We start from the raw sequence: 18,496 nt of genomic DNA on the forward strand, positions 1-18,496 counted from the left end.
ATTCGTATGCTCTTGTACCTAGAGTTTCAGTCAACAGCAGAGAGATGTCCAAACTCAACCCTTTGTAAAAATAGCTCCGCTGCTCTATTGTAGGTAGAGGTGGACAGATCACGGACCAACATCCCTCTCAAAGACCTCACCTCACAAACCTTGTACACAGTCAGCGTTTCTGCCGTGTACGATGAGGGGGAGTCTCCCCCAGTGACTGCTCAAGAAAAAACCCGTGAGTTGTGATCACACTTTATCGGGTCATTTCATGTCTTAATGCTCTTTTTGCCAGTATTTAATGTTTGCATTCATAGGTTGTTTTTCATCTCCTCTTCTACCTTTATGTCCATTTCTTTTATAATTTCTATCCTAGTTATTCTATCAGCCACTGTTGCTAATTCATCTTCTAGATATTTAACTGGTGTGTGTGGGGTTGGGGATGGGTGTAGGGGAGAGAGTACATTCTTGATGTATATGGGACATTTTGTCTGGGACAGTTTCATTAGTTAGCAAATATTTTTTGACATCTTACTATATGTAAAGGGCCATCAGGGGTAACAAAATGTAAGCATATATGCCCTCAATAATTCATGATTTTGTTGTGGAGATAAAATTAATTAACAATACATAGGATCATGTAAGGAAGCAGAGGTGCATGGCACTCAGATTGTATGCATTTGGATTTCAGAGGAAGGGGAGATTTCCACAGTGGGAAGGTCAGAGCCTGCCTCACCCCGCTTCCCTGCTCCATTTTGTTGCTTCTTCGAGGGACACTAGTTTCTCTCCTTCTTGTGGTCCTTCCATAGCATTTAATCCAATTTTATTGCCTGTTGGCCTGTTTTATTGATTCCATTTTCCCCTTGCTCCCTCCTAATGAAGGTAGACACATATTTATTTTGTTCAACTTTGTATCTTCAGTGACTGGCATGTGCTCAGCCCATAATTTCCTAATTAAATAGCAGTTAAGAAATCGAGGTCTAGCCCAGGCGGCATGGCTCAGTGGTTGAACGTCAGCCTATGAACCAGGAGGTCACAGTTTGATTCCTGGTCAGGGCATGTGCCCAGGCTGTGGGCTCAATCCCCAGTGTGGGGCATGCAGGAGGCAGCTGCTCAATGATTCTCTCCTGTCATTGATGTTTCTCTCTTTCCCTCTCCCTTCCTCTCTAAATTCAATAAAAATATATTTTTTTAAAAAAGGAAATTAAAGTCTAGAGCCAGCAGTATTCCTATGAAATATAATGGGAGACACATATGTAATTCCAAATTTTCTAGTAACCACATTAAAAAGGTCAAAATAAATAAATAAAATTAATTTTAATAATGTGTTTTATTCAACCCAATATATCTGAAATATTTTTTCAACATGTACCAGTATAATGATTATTAATGAGATATTTCACATTTTTATCACGTATTAATTTTATACTTACAGCATATCTCCATTTGGATTAGTCACATTTCAAGCTACTCAATAGCTACTTGTGGCTCTCAGAATGGACAGCACAAGTCTGGAGATTTAAATGACTTGCCTCATCCAGTAATCTAGTGGTGGGATCAGGGCTATGGTCTGCAACTTTTACTTCCTATACAGTAACTCCCTCACCAGAGGCTCAAAAGTGTCTCCTTTAGTGCCCAGCTGTCTGTACATGACCAGACCACCTTGTGCAATGTCACAGTCTGCTCCGTAACATCAGGCAGTATCCACCTCTGCTATTTTCAGTCTCTTCCTTGAAATCAGTCTTTATCTGGTAAGGGTAGTGGCTAGGGACAAAAATTGATGCATATGAGTAGACTGACAGCTTTGCATAAACATAACATGTGTAGTAAAGAGAAAAAGAAATCAGGAAAAAAGGTTAGTGAAAGCAGGGAATTTAGTATACTAAAGGAATACTGTCAATATATGTTTTTAATCCTTAATAGTTCCTAATAACTTGGATAAACCCAAAGTGCATCCTTAACAGACGTTTTGATGGCCAATGTGCTTGTGAAAGTGCTACCACTCTCTTTATTTCAATGGGCCTTTTCATTGTAATTATTAGAACAGAGTTTTATGGCTCTGGGTTTTGTGTATCGGCTTTGGTTCCCAGGAGATAGAGAAATAATTGACAGTGAAAGTTCAGGGCTGGTGGCAGACATTCCAAACTGCCTGTGCTGCACACTAACCAGTGTGCCTGATTCACGGAGGGCTGTTTTACTGGGATGGCAGCCGTCATCAGCACTCCAGGGTTTCCCTCTCTTTGGATAGGGCCAGTTACAGTCTGCTTCACATTGTGTTGAAGGTTAGTGACTATGGGAAAAGCTTATGCACGGATTACTTCGATCATAACATTTCATGGCCCGTGAAGGTTCATGGACTCTCTCATGTGATAGGCCAGACTTTCTGCGTAAGTGTTCTGCGGTGTGGAAAGAGCCCATGCTTTCCATTAGAGTCTCAAAAAGTTTGAGATGCAAAATGACTAGAAACCACTGATTAGGAGAGTATGACTAAATATTATCTTTAAAAAAAAAATCCCCATTTTAATAGAATATAAATAATCACCTGTAAAAATAAATGATTAATCACCCGTTATACAGTGCTTCCATCAGAGTTCTCCTTGTATTTTTCTTTCAAATGAACTGAATTGGGGAGATACTTGCTTCTAAACAATGTTTTCAGTCAGTTTTTCCATGTCCATTAAAATAAGGCAGGTGCATTACATTAAATTAAATTTTGTAGATCACATTAAAAAATTAGTCCTGCCTTTCCTCATGACAGAAAGGGTGCCAGCCCCAACAAACCTGCAGATCACTGACGTGACCACAGAGAGCTTCAGAGGAACTTGGGATCATGCGGCTTCAGATGTCTCTCTCTACAGAGTAACCTGGGCACCTTTTGGAAGCTCAGATAAGATGGAGGTAGTGCTAACTCTCTTTCTTTTTCTTTTTTTAGTGCCCCATTTAATGATAGGAAATCTTGTTTTAAATAGGTATTACCTATGCTGCCAGAAAAGCATCCTTTCCTGCTAGTGATATTTGAGCTCATGGCATGAATCAAAGCAGGAACATCTGGCTAAATAATGTCAACAAAGTGCCCCTGAGTGTATGATATATCTGGTGACTTAATTTGTGTGGGTTTGTTTTTTCTTCCTCTTTCCCTAAGACCATCTTAAATGGAGATGAGAATACTTTGGTTTTTGAAAACCTGAACCCGAACACTCTCTATGAAGTTTCTGTGACTGCCATCTATCCCGATGAGTCAGAAAGTGATGGGTTGACTGGCAGTGAGCGCACAAGTAGGTGTTCAGCTTTCAGATGTTGTTTTAAAATCAATTTTTAGAAAGAGCTATAGCTATATTACTAATATTTTTCAAAATTCTTTTTTTTAGTGCGTGTGACACCCGTACCAACACAACGTAAGAATTTAGTTTGCTGAATTGTATGAATGACCAAATAATGAAGGAAGGAAGGAAGGAAAGAAGGAAGGAAGGAAGGAAGGAAGAAAGGAAGGAAGGAAGGAAGGAAGAAAGGAAGGAAGGAAGGAACGAAAAGCACCATTAAATCCATTGCAAACAGGCTTTTTGCTTTTAAATTGTAAGGCGTTGATTGGGACCTATTTTAAACAGGACTTTCTAGAAAAACTTTGCTCAGCTATTATTTGCTAAGGAGTTAGTTACGATTCAATGACAAATTAGCTTTATACCTAGAGATTTACAGCTCTATTGATTTCCTAGGGAACAATGTATATTTTGGGGGGAAGCATTGTTCTGTATGTTTACTATGTTTCTCAACAACTTTTTTTTCAGCTCCAAGAAGTGGTCCACGCAACCTTCAGGTGTACAATGCAACCTCTAACAGCTTGACCGTTAAGTGGGATCCTGCTATTGGCCGTGTGCAGAAATACAGAATCACTTATAAGCCTTTAATAGGTGAAGGCAGTGAACAAACGGTAATTTGTTTTATAGAAAACTATTACTTGGACAAATTCTACCCTTTCCTCTTCAAACTCCTTTCACCCACAATATTTAGTTAGTCACACTTATTATTTTAAGAGATGTAAGATTTGCTATATTAGATGGGAATATTTGCTCCATGATGGAGACTCAGTGGACATTCTCATGGGAGACGAGAATTGCTTTTCACAGTAGCTTCACAGCATTAGACATGTGCCTCAATGCATCCACATTTCCCTTAAGAACTACTCAAGTTGTATTATTCATGAAGATATCTAGATTTTTGAATCTATTTGATTTTTAAATCCATACTCTCTGTCTTAACCCAGTGCTAAAAGTTTCCTAAACTTCCATTTTTGTTTCTGCATGCCATAACATATCTCTTAGATCTGGTGTTTCCAGATATGCATGTTTGTTCACCTAATTCATACTATTTGTCATTTTTATCCTATCTAATAAAAGGGTAATATGCAAATTGACTGTCACGCCAACACACATGATGGCTGCCACTATGTGGTCAAAGATGGCCGCCCCCATGTGGACACAAGATGCCTGCCACAATATGGCCAGCAGGGGAGGGCAGTTGTGGGCCACTAGGCAGCAGGGGAGGGCAGTCGGGAGGGACCCAGGCCTTCAAGAGATGGCAGTTAGGGGGGAACAGACCGGCAGAGGAGGGCAGTTGGGGGGGACCAGGCCTGCAGGGGAGGGCAGTTGCGGGGGACCAGGCCTGCAGGGGAGGGCAGTTAGGGGTGACCGGGCTGGCAGGGAGGGCAGTTGTGGGTGAACAGGCCTGCAGGAGAGGGCAGTTGGGGGTGACCAGGATGGTAAGGGAGGGCAGTTATGGGTGACCAAGCTGGCAGGGGATGGCAGTTAGGGGTGACTGGGCTGGCAGGGGAGGGCAATTAGGGGCAACCAAGCCTGCAGGGGAGGGCAGTTGGGGGTGACCAGGCCTGCAGGAGAGGGCAGTTGGGGGTGACCAGGCCATCAAGGGAGGGCAGTTAGGGGCAACTAGGCTGGCAAGGGAGGGTAGTTAGGGGCAATTGAGCTGGCAGGGGAGCAGTTAAGCGTCAATCAGGCTGGCAGGGGAGTGGTTAGGGGGTGATCAGGCTGGCAGGCAAAAACGGTTAGGGGCAATCAGGCAGGCGAGTGGTTGGGAGCCAGCAGTCCTGGATTATGAGAGGGATATCCGAATTTCATGCACTGGGCCTCTAGTATTTATATAAATGGAGGTTCCTAAGAAAGATGGTGGGACTAGAAACTCAGCCTTCATCTTTTTTTATCTCCCCATTCTTCCCTTATTTAACAAAGTCCTTGTCCATTCACCTTGCTGACTTTAGTTGTCTCTCTTTGAACTTTCTCCAGCTTTGTTTTTATGAGCTGTGTGACTAGAACTGCACACATTATTCTAGCTCACAAAGCACTGTGATTGTTATACAGACGGGTGATGCTTTTAGTGAGGTCCAGTATTTTGTTGACTTTTTTGGGGGGCTATAATGTTTCCTCACATAGCTTTAGAGCAGTGATTTTCAACCTTCCTAATGCCGCGACCCTTTAATACAGTTCCTCATGTTGTGGTGACCCCCAACCATAAAATTATTTTCGTTGCTACTTCTTAACTATAATTTTCTTACTGTTAATGAATCATAATGTAAATATCTGTGTTTTCCGATGGTCTTAGGCTCTACAGCAGGACCCACAGGTTGAGAACCGCTAGCAGAGTCGCTAGCAGGGGTGAAAGGTCTCTGGTAGTCTATAGTAGTAAGTGGGTTTAGCTGAACCAGAAATCCTTCCCTCCCCACTGTGACTTTTGAGTTGGTCTTTTAAGATTTCCATAGAACTTGACTTAGGTGGTTTGATACATTTGGATTGAAATATGTCTATTTGAGTAAACTAAATACCAACTGTATTCATATAGCTTTTATAAAAAGTAAGATACTTTTGATGGATTGATATTTTAATATCAGAAACATAACTTCCTTTGTCTGTGCCAGGCCAGATTTAGGTAAAATTGTATAGCAGGATGAACTTGACCTTAACATTTCTCTTAGCTGATGATCCCTTAAGGTTTGTTACTGTTAGGGATTTTCCCATTTCAATGCTAGTCCAAGAACTAAGCAAAGTAACAAATCACTGATGCTAGAATTATCTTGGAGAGTTGGATGGAAGAAGTAGGCAGGCTCCCTTCTGCTTAGTCATAGGCTAGTTCTATTAAGTGGATGCTTCCAGATTTGCTCAATATCAAAGGCTTGCTATGACATCAATACTTTTTTCTCATCACTTCAAATATTACATTTATTAAAATTAGCCACTGTAGTTCAATTTGCTTCTGTTAGGATGACTACAGTGATTCACTGAGGTTTCCTCTGGAACTTGGAAGGATGGGTGCAACGTAGGAAACATCTGGACGGTACTAGCACATCCAGCCACCCACATGTGCACTCATGGTGGGCAGCGTGCCATCTTCATGTGATTTTAATTAGAATGGCATAAACATCTGAATTCGGTAAACTGTTAACAAATCATACAAATTTTCTTTCAACAAGATAGCTAGATGGCCTTGAGCAATGAATAAAATACGGAGAACTCTGTGATTGAAGGAAATCGAAAAAGCATCATACTGCATGGAGCTGACTGGGAACTTCTGCCTGAGTGTGTCCTGGCAAAGGGGCCTGCCACGTAGTTTACACAGCAGATGCTCTGAGAGTGGCAGTGTGTTTGCGGGGGTGGGGGTGGGGGGGAGAGAATACTAAAAGCTTCAGATTTTTTGCTGAATCATTATAATGTGTTTCTAAAGCAAGTAAAAAAAATCTGTAAAAAAGGTAAAGATGATAACACTGAGTGGTGCTGAGCCTCTAATAGTATGCAAGTCCTTGAGACCTCCAAGTTCCTTTGTAGTTCACTGATGATTAATGCCTTTGTGGGGAAAGCCCTGTGAAATGTGGTTTTGGATGCAGTTTTCAGTGCTGGCGACGAGCAAGTTGAAATATCTTTTTGAGTTGCCAGTGTGAGGCTTAGGGTCCTGTATGTGATTTAAGGTGTGTAGCGTATATTTAGAATGAAACCATAAGATATCTCCTAAACCTTCACGGTTGTACGTGTTTCCAGATCTTGGCAAGGGTCTCAAACAGCTCCCTTGTAGAAAGAGCTTCTTCTAACAGATTAGTGAGATGGAGAGAACAAGGTTAACACGTATTCCTGTTTTACTCAAGACCACAATAGGGGGACGGCAGAACAGTGTGCTCCTGCAGAAACTGAAGCCCAACACTCCTTACGAGATCAAAGTGTCCTCCCTGTATTCTGACGGTGAAGGCGGTCATATGACGGGAACAGGCAAGACCAGTAAGTGAATTCAGGCTCCTGTAGCTTCTTTAATAATTGCAATTGGAACGAAATCACATCTTTATCCGGAAACACTGAGGTGACACAGAGTTTTGCTAATCTCTGAAAATGCATTAAAATAATATTGATTTAATATCCTTGCTTGGAGTTAACTGTCTCTGTTTGTGAAGAAAGTCACTTACTATTTTCTAGGATTAAAAAAATAGCTGGTGGCGAGATGAGACATGTGTACCAGATTATTGCAGACATTCTTTCATTTATTCATTGCTTCAACAAATATTTGTGGGGTGCCTGCTATGTCCTAGGGCTCCTGGGAGATACCATTGAACCTGTGTTTCATGTGTGCTTGGCTGTTAGGATCATACAGTGATATGATTTCTGTGCATTCCAGAACCTCTGAATACTGTGCGGAACCTAAGAGTGTATGACCCTTCTACCAGTTCCTTGAATGTTCGCTGGGACCACGCGGATGGAAATCCTCGTCAGTACAAGCTCTTCTATGCACCAACAGGAGGTGGTCCAGAGGAAATGGTAATTATTTCCCATAGTGAAAAACATGTGGGTTTAACTCTGTAGCTGAATGAGTGGAGCTAAAGGAGTTAACAGATTTGTTTTAGCATCCATGAAGTTTACATTCATTTAATGGAACTTAACAGTGTAGAATGGGGCCTTAGTGCCTGAGTGATAAGGACATTGTGGGAAGTTGGGGTTGGGGGAAGCAATCATTCCAGAAGGGGGAGCTGAGGGTGAGTATAGGGGTCTACAGAAGCTTTCATAACCTTGTGTAACAGTTTATAGGAGGGCATTATATTCCAATATTACAGAGATTGCTTCTTGACTTGGTCTTGAGTTAGGATTTTGAGTATTCTATTGTTTGAAGTATTATTATTTTTTTTTTTACAAGTTTTTTAAATCAAGTGCTTTATGTTTTATTACAATCTTTAGGTACCAATCCCTGGGAATACCAATTATGCCATTCTTAGGAATCTGCAGCCAGACACCCCGTACACTGTCACAGTAGTTCCTGTTTATACTGAAGGTGATGGAGGGCGCACCTCAGATACTGCAAGGACATGTAAGTAAAAGGCAGAAAAAGCTAGCCTTTTCATGATAAATTTTGCTTTTCTTTATAAAGGCCATATAGACCCATTGAAAAAAATTTGGAAAATTCAGAATAATAAAATAAAAACATACAAATTACCCATAATTCACCTCACAAACATCAACTGTTACTATTTTAGTGTATGAAATAAAAAATTTACAATGGCATCTGTCTTCTGAAATAATAATTTCAAGATTTATAAATGTATATGCAATAATTAGTATGCCACTTTGGTCATTCTCTTCCACTGACAAAAAAAAAATCATTGAACTTTGCTCTGTGCTTTATAAATCTGTGTGAAGCCATGTTTTGTAATTGGCTGTATAGTGAATTATTATTTTTTTAAATATATTTTTTATTCAGAGAGGAAGGGAGAGGGAGAGAGAGAGAGACATCAATGATGAGAGAGAATCACTGATCAGCTGCCTCCAGCACGCCCCGGGCATGTGCCCCGACTGGGAATCAAACCCTGACCTCCTGGTTCATAGGTCGATGCTCAACCACTGAGCTACGCCAGTTGGGGCTATAGTGAATTATTGAAATCTGTCATGACATTGCTTGATTGCACCTTTCTCTGGTTTGCTGAAGAAGTGCCTTTTGGCATTAAAAATATGTGTGCTTTCCTTTGCCATTAACTTGAAAACCAGTGTATAGTGGTTTTACTGTTTGTTTGTTTTTTTGTAGTATTGCTTACAGGTTTTTGAAAGTATTTATAAACATTTCTTTGACTCTAAAAATATACTTCCTGATAGCTGAAATGAAGCAAGTATGGATGGCTTCTTTTGATAAAAGATCAGTAGTCTAGAAAGATGACGTTATTGACTTGATTACAGTTTGGGGTTAATATGTGGATCTAGTTTATATCTTTCTACGTCCCTAATGGGGGCAGATCATTGATCTTTTCTCCCCTCCTTTTGCCTTTAGTTTTAATCATAGAAGACGTTCATAGAATTGCAAACACTCTGAAACTCCTCCTCTCTGTCTCTCCATTGCCCATGTTGGAAAAGTGAAGCTTCTTTTCCAGTTTTGTGTTCCTTATCCCTTTATGGCAAGCCCAGTATTACTGCAATTATTAGCTTGTTTTTATTGGCAACAACTTTGCTTCCATATAGATAAAGGCCATAATTGGCTCACATTGGTAAATTTGGATTGGGCGAGGGTTTAAATCTGCTTTTGTATAGATAATTGGGAGTTTAAGGAAAATAGTATTTTGTCCTTTTACAGAGTGTAAGTTCTGGAGAAGTGATAACAAAAACTCCACATGTATAAACAGACTTAAGAAATATGCGTTGGCTTTTCCTTCCTCAGTGGTGAGAGGATTGCCGAGAAACGTCCAAGTGTACAATCCCACGCCCAACAACCTGGACGTCCGCTGGGACCCTGCCCCTGGGCCTGTGCAGCAGTATCGCGTTGTGTATACTCCTGTGGATGGCACCAGACCCTCGGAATCTGTAAGTAACTTTGTGTTCTTGGAGCGCAGCCAGTGAGTTTTGTAGATTTCACTGCGCCTCCCATGGTTGCTGGCCCAGAACAATAAGCCAGTTGTTGGAGTGGCACTGAGTCTCAGGGAAACTTCATTTCCTGATGAATGTAGTCTCATGTCTGTGTCAAGTTGAGTAGCCCATGAGAGTGCAAACCACAAACATGCCAGGGTATAATGGTTAAATCATTGCTCTTGATGAATTATGACAGGTGTATTCATTATAAAGTTAGTTAGCAAAAGTGAATTTTGGGAAAAATGCAAATTAGTAATATGATTTAGAAACCCCAGTAATAAATGCAAATTATTACTAAACCTTGTCAATAAGGCTTTTGTTGTAAAGTACAAATGTCTTATGAAAGTTAGAGTATTCCTTCACTGGCTCATACAAATTGCTCAGTCTCTCCTCAATTACATAGCACTATGTAGTTTTGCAAGTAGATTAATAATTTAGAAATCAGAAATTACTGATTTGAACAAGGAAAATATCAAAACACGTAAGAAAAAGTAAATTTATAAACTAACTTTACTTATAAGTCTTTATAAAAAGAAACAATAATGATAAACAACGATGAACAACCATGTGTTTTGTAAGAATATTGACCTGCATGTCCCTGTGTATGATAGGATATATTCAGACAATGTTGTCCTTATCCATTGTATAGAGTTGCTCTCTATTTTAGTACAGAATTTCTCCCCCACCAGGGTAGAAGTCTCCTATGAATGTCTAACAACAGGAGGAGTGTTCTTTGGATTACTATCAACATCCCTGGATATTACTTATATTTGATAATCTTTATAATAAGCATAAATGCAAGATGATTGAAGTTACTGAAATCAAGTGTGAACTAACTTTGGAGAGGAAAGTTTTGAGGATAAATTGCATCTAATGGTGTGGGTTGGGCAGATCTCATGAAGAAGCACCGTAGTTGGCTTCTGACATGTCTGGGCTCAGCCTTTTATTATCAAAGTTATTATGCTGACTAATACAATACTTGATAAGCATATGGGTTGTCATCAGGCAGAATTTGGCATTTCCTCCCCTCCAGATTGTGGTGCCGGCAAATACCCGCACGGTGCACCTGGATCGGCTGATTCCGGACACACCCTATTCCGTGAACGTCGTGGCTCTCTACTCAGATGGAGAGGGGAACCCCAGCCCCGCCCAGGGCCGAACTCGTGAGGCAGAAATCCTTTCTTCACCCCATTCCCTTGTCACTCAGTTGGTAGGGCTTCTCTGCGTGAGTGAAGTGTGTGGTACTTAGCAAACATGAGGACTTGGCCTCTATATTTCATTTAACAGGAAGTGGTTAACATCATCCCTTTCTCTCCCAGTCTGTGCATTTAGGCTCAGGCCTAGTTTTATGTCACTGGATGTTCAGCATGCAACTGTAGCTCTGAAATGCAGCACTTTCTAGGTTTATGTTTTCACGTTAAAACTATAGAAGGTGTTTGTTTTAGCATAGGGAGTGAACAACCCAGTGAATGGTGACACACCTGAGAGTCACTTCCTTAATCTGGCCAGGGGAAAATTCTTTCCTACCCCTCCTCCCCTCCCATGTCTGTCATGCTCACGGGCAGGCACATAACTCTATTGTGTTTTATTTTTTTAGTACCTCGGAGTGGACCAAGAAATCTGAGGGTCTTTGGGGAGACAACCAATAGCCTCTCTGTGGCCTGGGATCATGCTGACGGGCCAGTTCAGCAGTACAGGATCATTTATTCTCCCACCGTCGGCGATCCAATTGATGAATATGTGAGTCTGACTCTCGTTTATTTGAGCGTTTTGTAATCTGACCAGGTTGGCGTGTGAGCTTCAGCTTTCTTCCTTAGGATGGTGATAGGGTTAGAGTTGAGTCCTTGACTTCTGTGTGTCAGTTACATTCTCTGTGACTTCCTCTGACATGAGATTGGGATCACCTGAACGTGCCTAGTATGGCCTTCCATACTACAGAGAATTAATGTCTTCGGGCTCAATTTTTATTCTAAATACAGATGGGAAAAAACTGTCTTATCTCATGAAGTGCATATTTCTAACCACCTATCTACACCATGGGAATTTATTCTGGTGAAACATGGTACCAATTATTCTGAGCTAACTAAATTAATGTTCAAACGCTGTGACCATTCCAATCTTAACTTTTCTTTAAATCTAATTTCTTTACAAGGTCTTTCTTAAATATCTGGGCAAATTGATCTCCCTTTTCTCTAAATTTAACATTTTTCCATACACTCTGGTTTTGGAATATACATACTCTAATATTAGCTTCAGAGTTTTTGAGTGTCATGTTTTATCTCTCCAGAACCAGAGTCAAGTTTCTGGTAGCATAGCCCTCATTATGAATGTCCATTTGTTATGGATAGAAAAAGTCAGCACTGGCTTTAAAGTTCAGTGATAGCTTAGTAGAAAATTACACGCAATGCTGATTATAAAGCAGTTTTGTCTGTGGTTTGCAACCATTTTGCTACATACATTCTATTTGATCATTCTCCTTCCATTATTCTTATGTTATAAAATATTTCATCTACTTAACTTGATTTATTAAGCTTTAATTTAAGCCCCACCCCATTTTTATTAATCCGAAACACATGTACTTGCCATTTAATGTTTCTGATCAAAATGAGATGAGCCGGATTGCCACACTTGGTTTGCCAAAGCAGGGGGGCTCATGCCTTAGTGTTTGTTCAGCCTTCCTATGTACAACTAAGCAATTTCCCTTCAGTTTCTGAAAACTGTAAAAATATAATTTCTTCCCCCAATTCACCATTTGCAAGTAAGGAACTCTACTCTGGGCATCACTGGCATAAGTGATTCACATTGTTTATGGAAGCAAAGCTTAGGGTTGAGAGAGAGAGAGAGAGCAGAGAGAGTGAGAGATCTAGTTGATGCGTTTCCTCTTCATGGAGGAAGTTAAATGTATTTTCAATTTCTTCTTTTTCATCTTTTTCACATCATTAGTATCAGACAAACTGATACTCTTGAGAGCAGAAACCCTCACCAATGTATTTCCAGTGGCTGGTACCATGCCTGGCTCGCAGTGGGTACTTGGCACACTTTTGTTGAAGGAGTACACAGAAACATAACATGTACCAATGAGAGATGAAGGAGAAAAACATGCTACTGAGCACTGCAGTACTCAGTAATGTGTATGGAAGTGTTGTATGCATTATTGCTTTTTATCCTCACAGTTTCCTTCAGAGGTGCTAAGTCATAAAGCTGGAAAATGGCTACTCTGGGATTTGAGCCCAGATGTATTTACTCTAAAACCATTCTCCCATGCCACACACAGGCAGTGTGGATGATCTGCTTTGCCATGAGCTATTGTGTAACAAAAAGAAAATATGAAGAAAACATTACTGTTTATGGGAATCTATAAAACAATATTGTCTTTTGATCTGGAAGTCCTCTAGCTGATAATAAACTTATAATTTAATGTCCTCTATAGACCACCGTCCCAGGCAGAAGGAACAATGTAATACTGCAGCCCCTGCAATCTGATACTCCATATAAAATTACTGTTATTCCTATTTATGAGGATGGAGATGGTAGCCATCTAACAGGAAATGGAAGAACTGGTAAGTGTCTTAGACCTTTTACAATCTTTAAATGTTGCCTTTACCAGTGCATCTCAAGTACTACATCGGTATTGCATTAACTTTATATTAGGCATTGAATTTTGTCCGATTGATATGAGAACAGAACTTGTATTTTAACTGTTTAAAGGTCCACTTAAAGAAGAAAAAGGAGACAAAAATCTGCATATTTTGCTTTGCTTGAGGTAGTTTTATTTCTCCTTTGGAAAACCATTTGGTATTCTCTGAGTATTGTTTTAGTTTGTGTGGTGTCAGGTAAGCCTGTAGCTGCTAAGTCAGTTTGGTATCAGCAAAAAGACACTCCATCATGATAGCATCTTAAGTCATAAATAATCGAGATGTTTAGCATTTACCTTCGCTCTTTACAAATGTGGCTTTTTTTACAAAAATATTTTTTTCTATTGTACCAAGTACTTTACAAAGAATTACCAGTGCTGAGACCCCCTGTTTCTAGCCTGCACTGGTGGCATGGTGGCAGTTACTTGGGGTTTAGAGCAAAGGTTCTCCAGTTTGGTTGCTCATTGGAATCACCTGAGACGCTTTAAAAAATGCTTTGCCTGGGAGCCAGCCCCAGAGTTACTGATGTAACTGGGATGAGGTGTGGTCTGGACCTGCCGATGCTCCAATGTGCAGCCAAGGCTGAGAGCCTCTGCTTCAGCATAAAGGCATGCTGGGCTATAGATCTGGTTTCTGTTATTGGTAAGTATTGGCATTCCTTTTTTTTTTCTTTGTTCAGCATGATTTCAGGATCCTTACTGTGCTCAGTTGCCCAAACTCTTTTTGTGCTTAAAAGACCTTGGCAACACCACAGAATTTGGAAGACCTACCATTCCAAAGCTCCTAAGAGAAAAGCAAGACTAGAGTGATTTCAGCTCAGTCTCCCAAGACCAGGAATTTATATATTCATTGATACCTATTGTTTATAGGACGGCGTCAAAGGAGACTCAGTTTAGTGATTAGAATTTAAAATCAAGATGATTTAATTTAACAACTTTCCATTTTTAAAACTTCCCCTTAGGTTTTAGAATATATTTTGGTATTTTTCAGGGAAAATAGCATATTTCAGAATTTTGTGCTTATTACAATACTAGAGGCCCAGTGCATGATTGAATCATGCACATGTAGGGTCCCCTACACGCTTTCGCTTTTCGCGGTGGAGCTGGGTGCCTGTCCGCTGGTGCACCAGGCCTTTCAGAAGCCTCTGGCTCAGCGGAGGCTTCTGAAAGGCCTGGTGCCAGAGCAGACAGGCACCCAGCTCCCCCACTTTTGATGGTCCGCGGCCACTGAGGGGGGCTACCCTGCTGTTGAGAGGCGGGAGTCCCGCCCCTGCACCTCTCAACGGCCGCTGATGGGGGCTGCCGTGGACACCTGGCTACCCTGCCGTTGAGAGGCGCAGCTGGGTGTCAGCGGCAGGCTCCCTCAGCGGCCGCGGATCTGGCCGTTGAGAGGCGCAGGGGGCGGGAGTCCCGCCCCCTGCGCCTCTCAACAGCAGGGTAGCCCCCCTTAGTGGCAGCGGATCCGTGCCTCTCAATGGCCGGATAGGCCACCCCAAGTCCCGCCCCCCAGCCTCCCGCCGCCCAATCGTGGGCATAGCGGAGTGATGGTAATTTACATGTTACTCTATTATTAGATAGGATATTACAAAAAAAAATCTTTCCTAGATATTGAATTTTCCAGGAAGGCTCAAAGCCATTTCTAGTTGTTCTTCTGAAGAAGTGTTTCAAGGTGAATTCCTTATTTGTGTAATTCTATGAATAATAACTCAGCAGCTACTTCACATGCTGCCTCACAGCATTGCTTTTTAGCGCGTGGAGTTGGAGGCAGTGCCTTTGAAGGTTTGAGGATTTACTCAAGGTTATGTTCATGGAGAGTAGAGCGGCGCTGGGAAAGAACCCATTTAGTCACGAGCTAGCTGTGTGGTCTTGGGCAAGTCATATCTTATTTATGTGATTATGTGGTTGGACTAGATAGTGTCTAAATTGCTTGTTGGCTCTAATATTCTGTAATCTGTAACATTCTAAAAGTGGTATGAGATTTCCTGTGTCATTCTGCATCATATAACATACCAGCTCTGGAAATCACCAGTTCTTGAGTCCATTGGAGTTGCAGTTTGAATTTGAAAAACCCTAAGCTTTCTGTTGAACATTTTACTATCTTTTGTTTTCTGAATAAGGAACTTCTGGGATATTATTCAATTTCACTCATGGGATTGTACTATTAATACTTATAATCTATACTCATCAAGTTCTTTGCTCTCCCTGTGTATCAATAAAAGGTCAGTAACATGTGCCAATATTTGTTTGCAGTGGGACTACTTCCACCTCAGAACATACACATTTCTGATGAATGGTATACAAGATTCAGAGTATCTTGGGATCCTTCGCCCTCTCCGGTTCTTGGATATAAAATTGTGTATAAGCCAGTGGGTAAGAAAACACCTTTATCATCATATAAATGCACAGGGGAGTTATTTGGGTATGAAGGTATTCTTTGTTCCATTCCCTATGGTTAGATTCTACTGACAATTCAGTTCTCATATCAAGTCTTCTTTGATAAGAGGTATGTTTCTGGAAATAGCATTTTAAGCCAATGATTTTAGTATCATTGTCACTATGGGTGTAGGTGAGATTTTCATTAATTTTATCTGGTCCATCAAATTGCACAAATTAAAGGTGTTTGTGTTTAGACATCCCATGTGTTATTATGGTTATGAAATAATGCAAATTTAATCAATACAAACTTCTGTATTTTTCCCATGATGTCAAGGTTTTGTTCCTTTTGGGAAATATGTATTTTAGTTTAATTTATGACAGGCTTGCTTTCAATTTCCCATTGATCTTGGATAAAACCTTTATTAAATTATTTGCTGTATTTCTGTTTTGTCTACATGCTTAGAACAGTGGAAGAAAATACTCTTTGTACCAAATTTGCTAGGGCGTCTTCCATGTACTAGGAATGGCATGAGCTAGAAATTTTTCCCAGAAAAACATAGAGAGGGAAGAGAAAGGGAAGATGAGCTTGTGTAAGAAATGGAGAGAGAACTTAAAAAAGGAAGAGATGTTAGTAACTGTGGACCTTCTGTCACTAAGCTTATGGAATGAGGTCCAAGATGGATGTTCTTAAATCATCTCTACATTAAAGATGTTAATTAGCACCTACTATGGGCAAAGCACAATGCTGGCAAAGTAGGCTCAGAGAAGAGGCTTGAGATTCTAAGGTAGTTGTTTGTGTGATTGATTAACTCATTAAAGGAACAGTGATTACATACCTGCTACATTCCAGGTACTGTGTGCTATGCTTTGAAAATCTGAGGGTAAAGAATCCAGTCTCTGCTTACAGTTTTGTATTCACCATATAATGTGGCTTGAGTTACACTGAACAAAAGCATAAGGGGCTTTGGAATTAATGCTGTTCATACTATCATTTGAGTATAAATTAAGGCATTTTGATTTTAGGAAAAATTTGAGATTAGTGATAACATATATCTATGTATTTTTGTGATTGTTATTAAAGGTTCCAATGAGCCCATGGAAGTCTTTGTTGGAGAAGTGACATCATACACGTTACACAATCTCAATCCCAGCACCATTTATGATGTAAATGTTTATGCTCAGTATGATTCTGGACTCAGTGTCCCCCTGACGGATCAAGGCACTACATGTGAGTCACGTGTCTTTGCATGGTTGTGAGAAAAAGTATAGTAGAAATTACCAGATTAGCCTGTTTTAATGTTATTTCTTCTTAACATATGCATGTTTCCTCAGCAATAAGTAGGTGTCCCTTTTGTGCCCAGCTAAACAAATCTATAAGTAATATAATTCAATATACAAATATCAGTATATGATGAGATATGTTTAGTTCACAAAAATATTATATTTTGAATTTTGAAAGATTCAAAATTATGATTTCATTTCATCATGAATGATTCTATAGAATTAGAGTTGGGATGCAAGAAATTTTTTTTGGGTAGTTTTTCTTGACATTTGATGTTAAAACATCTATTACCTAAATACATTGATTTAATTGCAAGTTTTCACAGAAATGCCATGATTATTGATTCAGCCCAGATAGAATTTGTTATCATCAAGTGCTTTAATAATCACTTAAGGACTTAGCAGATTGCCTTTTGGAAAAATTTCTTATTTTCCACGAGATGTCTTTGACATTTGTAGTGTTGAGAGGGCCTATGTGATATTTATTTCCCCTTGAAAAATCAGTGATGGAAAGGGAGAGCTGTTTTGGCTGCACCACATTTTCATGTATGTTTCTTATAAGGAAATAACAAGATTTTAGACATTCTTTTTTAGCCACATGGAAGTTCTAAAATTTTGTTATAATTAAAAGTATGCTTTTCTGCCTTTATTTAAAAAGTAAATCTATTATCTTTCTTTCTTTATTTTGCAGTGTATTTAAATGTGACAGATCTGAACCCTTACCAGGTTGGGTGGGACACATTCTGTGTTAGATGGTCACCTCACCGGGCAGCCACCTCCTACAGACTAAAGCTAAACCCTGCAGATGGTACGTGTGCAAAACAAAAAAAGAACTGGAGCTCATAGCAACCTTTTAAAATTCAGTAAAGAGGATGCATTTTGTTTACAAAATTGTGTATAATATGCCTTTAAATGCAATTGAGGATGACACTGGCATGTTCCTTTGTTGTCATGATCAGGAACGAGAGGACAGGAAATTACAGTGCGTGGATCAGAAACCAGTCACTGCTTCACTGGCCTTTCGCCAGACACTGACTATGGCGTCACTGTTTTCGTGCAGACACCAAACCTCGAGGGTCCCGGTGTCTCTGTCAGAGAACACACCAGTAAGTGTTTGAGTAACCTGGAATGTCTCTCAGGCTTCAGAATGGAATTCTCTGGGTGCGGGAGACCTACGTGACCCCTGAGCAGGCTCTACTCCGTATGGGCAGCAGTGATGATGTAATGATGGCAGGTTCTTGAAGGTGGAGTCTGTGGCTGGTTCAGGACCTTTACCTGGAGAAAATCCATGCTGCCCCTATTACAGAGTTGGTATTATTTTTAAGGAAAGGGCTAAAGGAGGGAGATATGG

The 18,496-nt window shown here is 40.3% G+C and overlaps 1 protein-coding gene across 3 annotated transcripts in view; it reads left to right on the forward strand.

The window, feature by feature from the left end:
• Nucleotides 1–18,496, forward strand: part of COL12A1 (collagen type XII alpha 1 chain) — a 111,131-nt gene that overhangs the window by 52,916 nt on the left and 39,719 nt on the right. For all 3 annotated transcript variants that reach the window (XM_079781430.1, XM_079781432.1, XM_079781431.1), the window contains exons 27-42: nt 94–223; nt 2,744–2,883; nt 3,128–3,260; nt 3,354–3,380; nt 3,771–3,913; nt 7,127–7,256; nt 7,648–7,787; nt 8,202–8,331; nt 9,667–9,809; nt 10,888–11,017; nt 11,452–11,594; nt 13,285–13,414; nt 15,739–15,858; nt 16,946–17,092; nt 17,837–17,953; nt 18,105–18,251. In XM_079781430.1, the coding sequence (XP_079637556.1) occupies nt 94–223; nt 2,744–2,883; nt 3,128–3,260; nt 3,354–3,380; nt 3,771–3,913; nt 7,127–7,256; nt 7,648–7,787; nt 8,202–8,331; nt 9,667–9,809; nt 10,888–11,017; nt 11,452–11,594; nt 13,285–13,414; nt 15,739–15,858; nt 16,946–17,092; nt 17,837–17,953; nt 18,105–18,251 (2,050 nt within the window). The remainder of the gene's footprint in view (nt 1–93; nt 224–2,743; nt 2,884–3,127; nt 3,261–3,353; nt 3,381–3,770; nt 3,914–7,126; nt 7,257–7,647; nt 7,788–8,201; nt 8,332–9,666; nt 9,810–10,887; nt 11,018–11,451; nt 11,595–13,284; nt 13,415–15,738; nt 15,859–16,945; nt 17,093–17,836; nt 17,954–18,104; nt 18,252–18,496) is intronic.

Source organism: Cnephaeus nilssonii (genome assembly GCF_951640355.1).
Source record: "Cnephaeus nilssonii genome assembly, chromosome: 9".
Lineage (NCBI taxonomy): Eukaryota > Metazoa > Chordata > Mammalia > Chiroptera > Vespertilionidae > Cnephaeus > Cnephaeus nilssonii.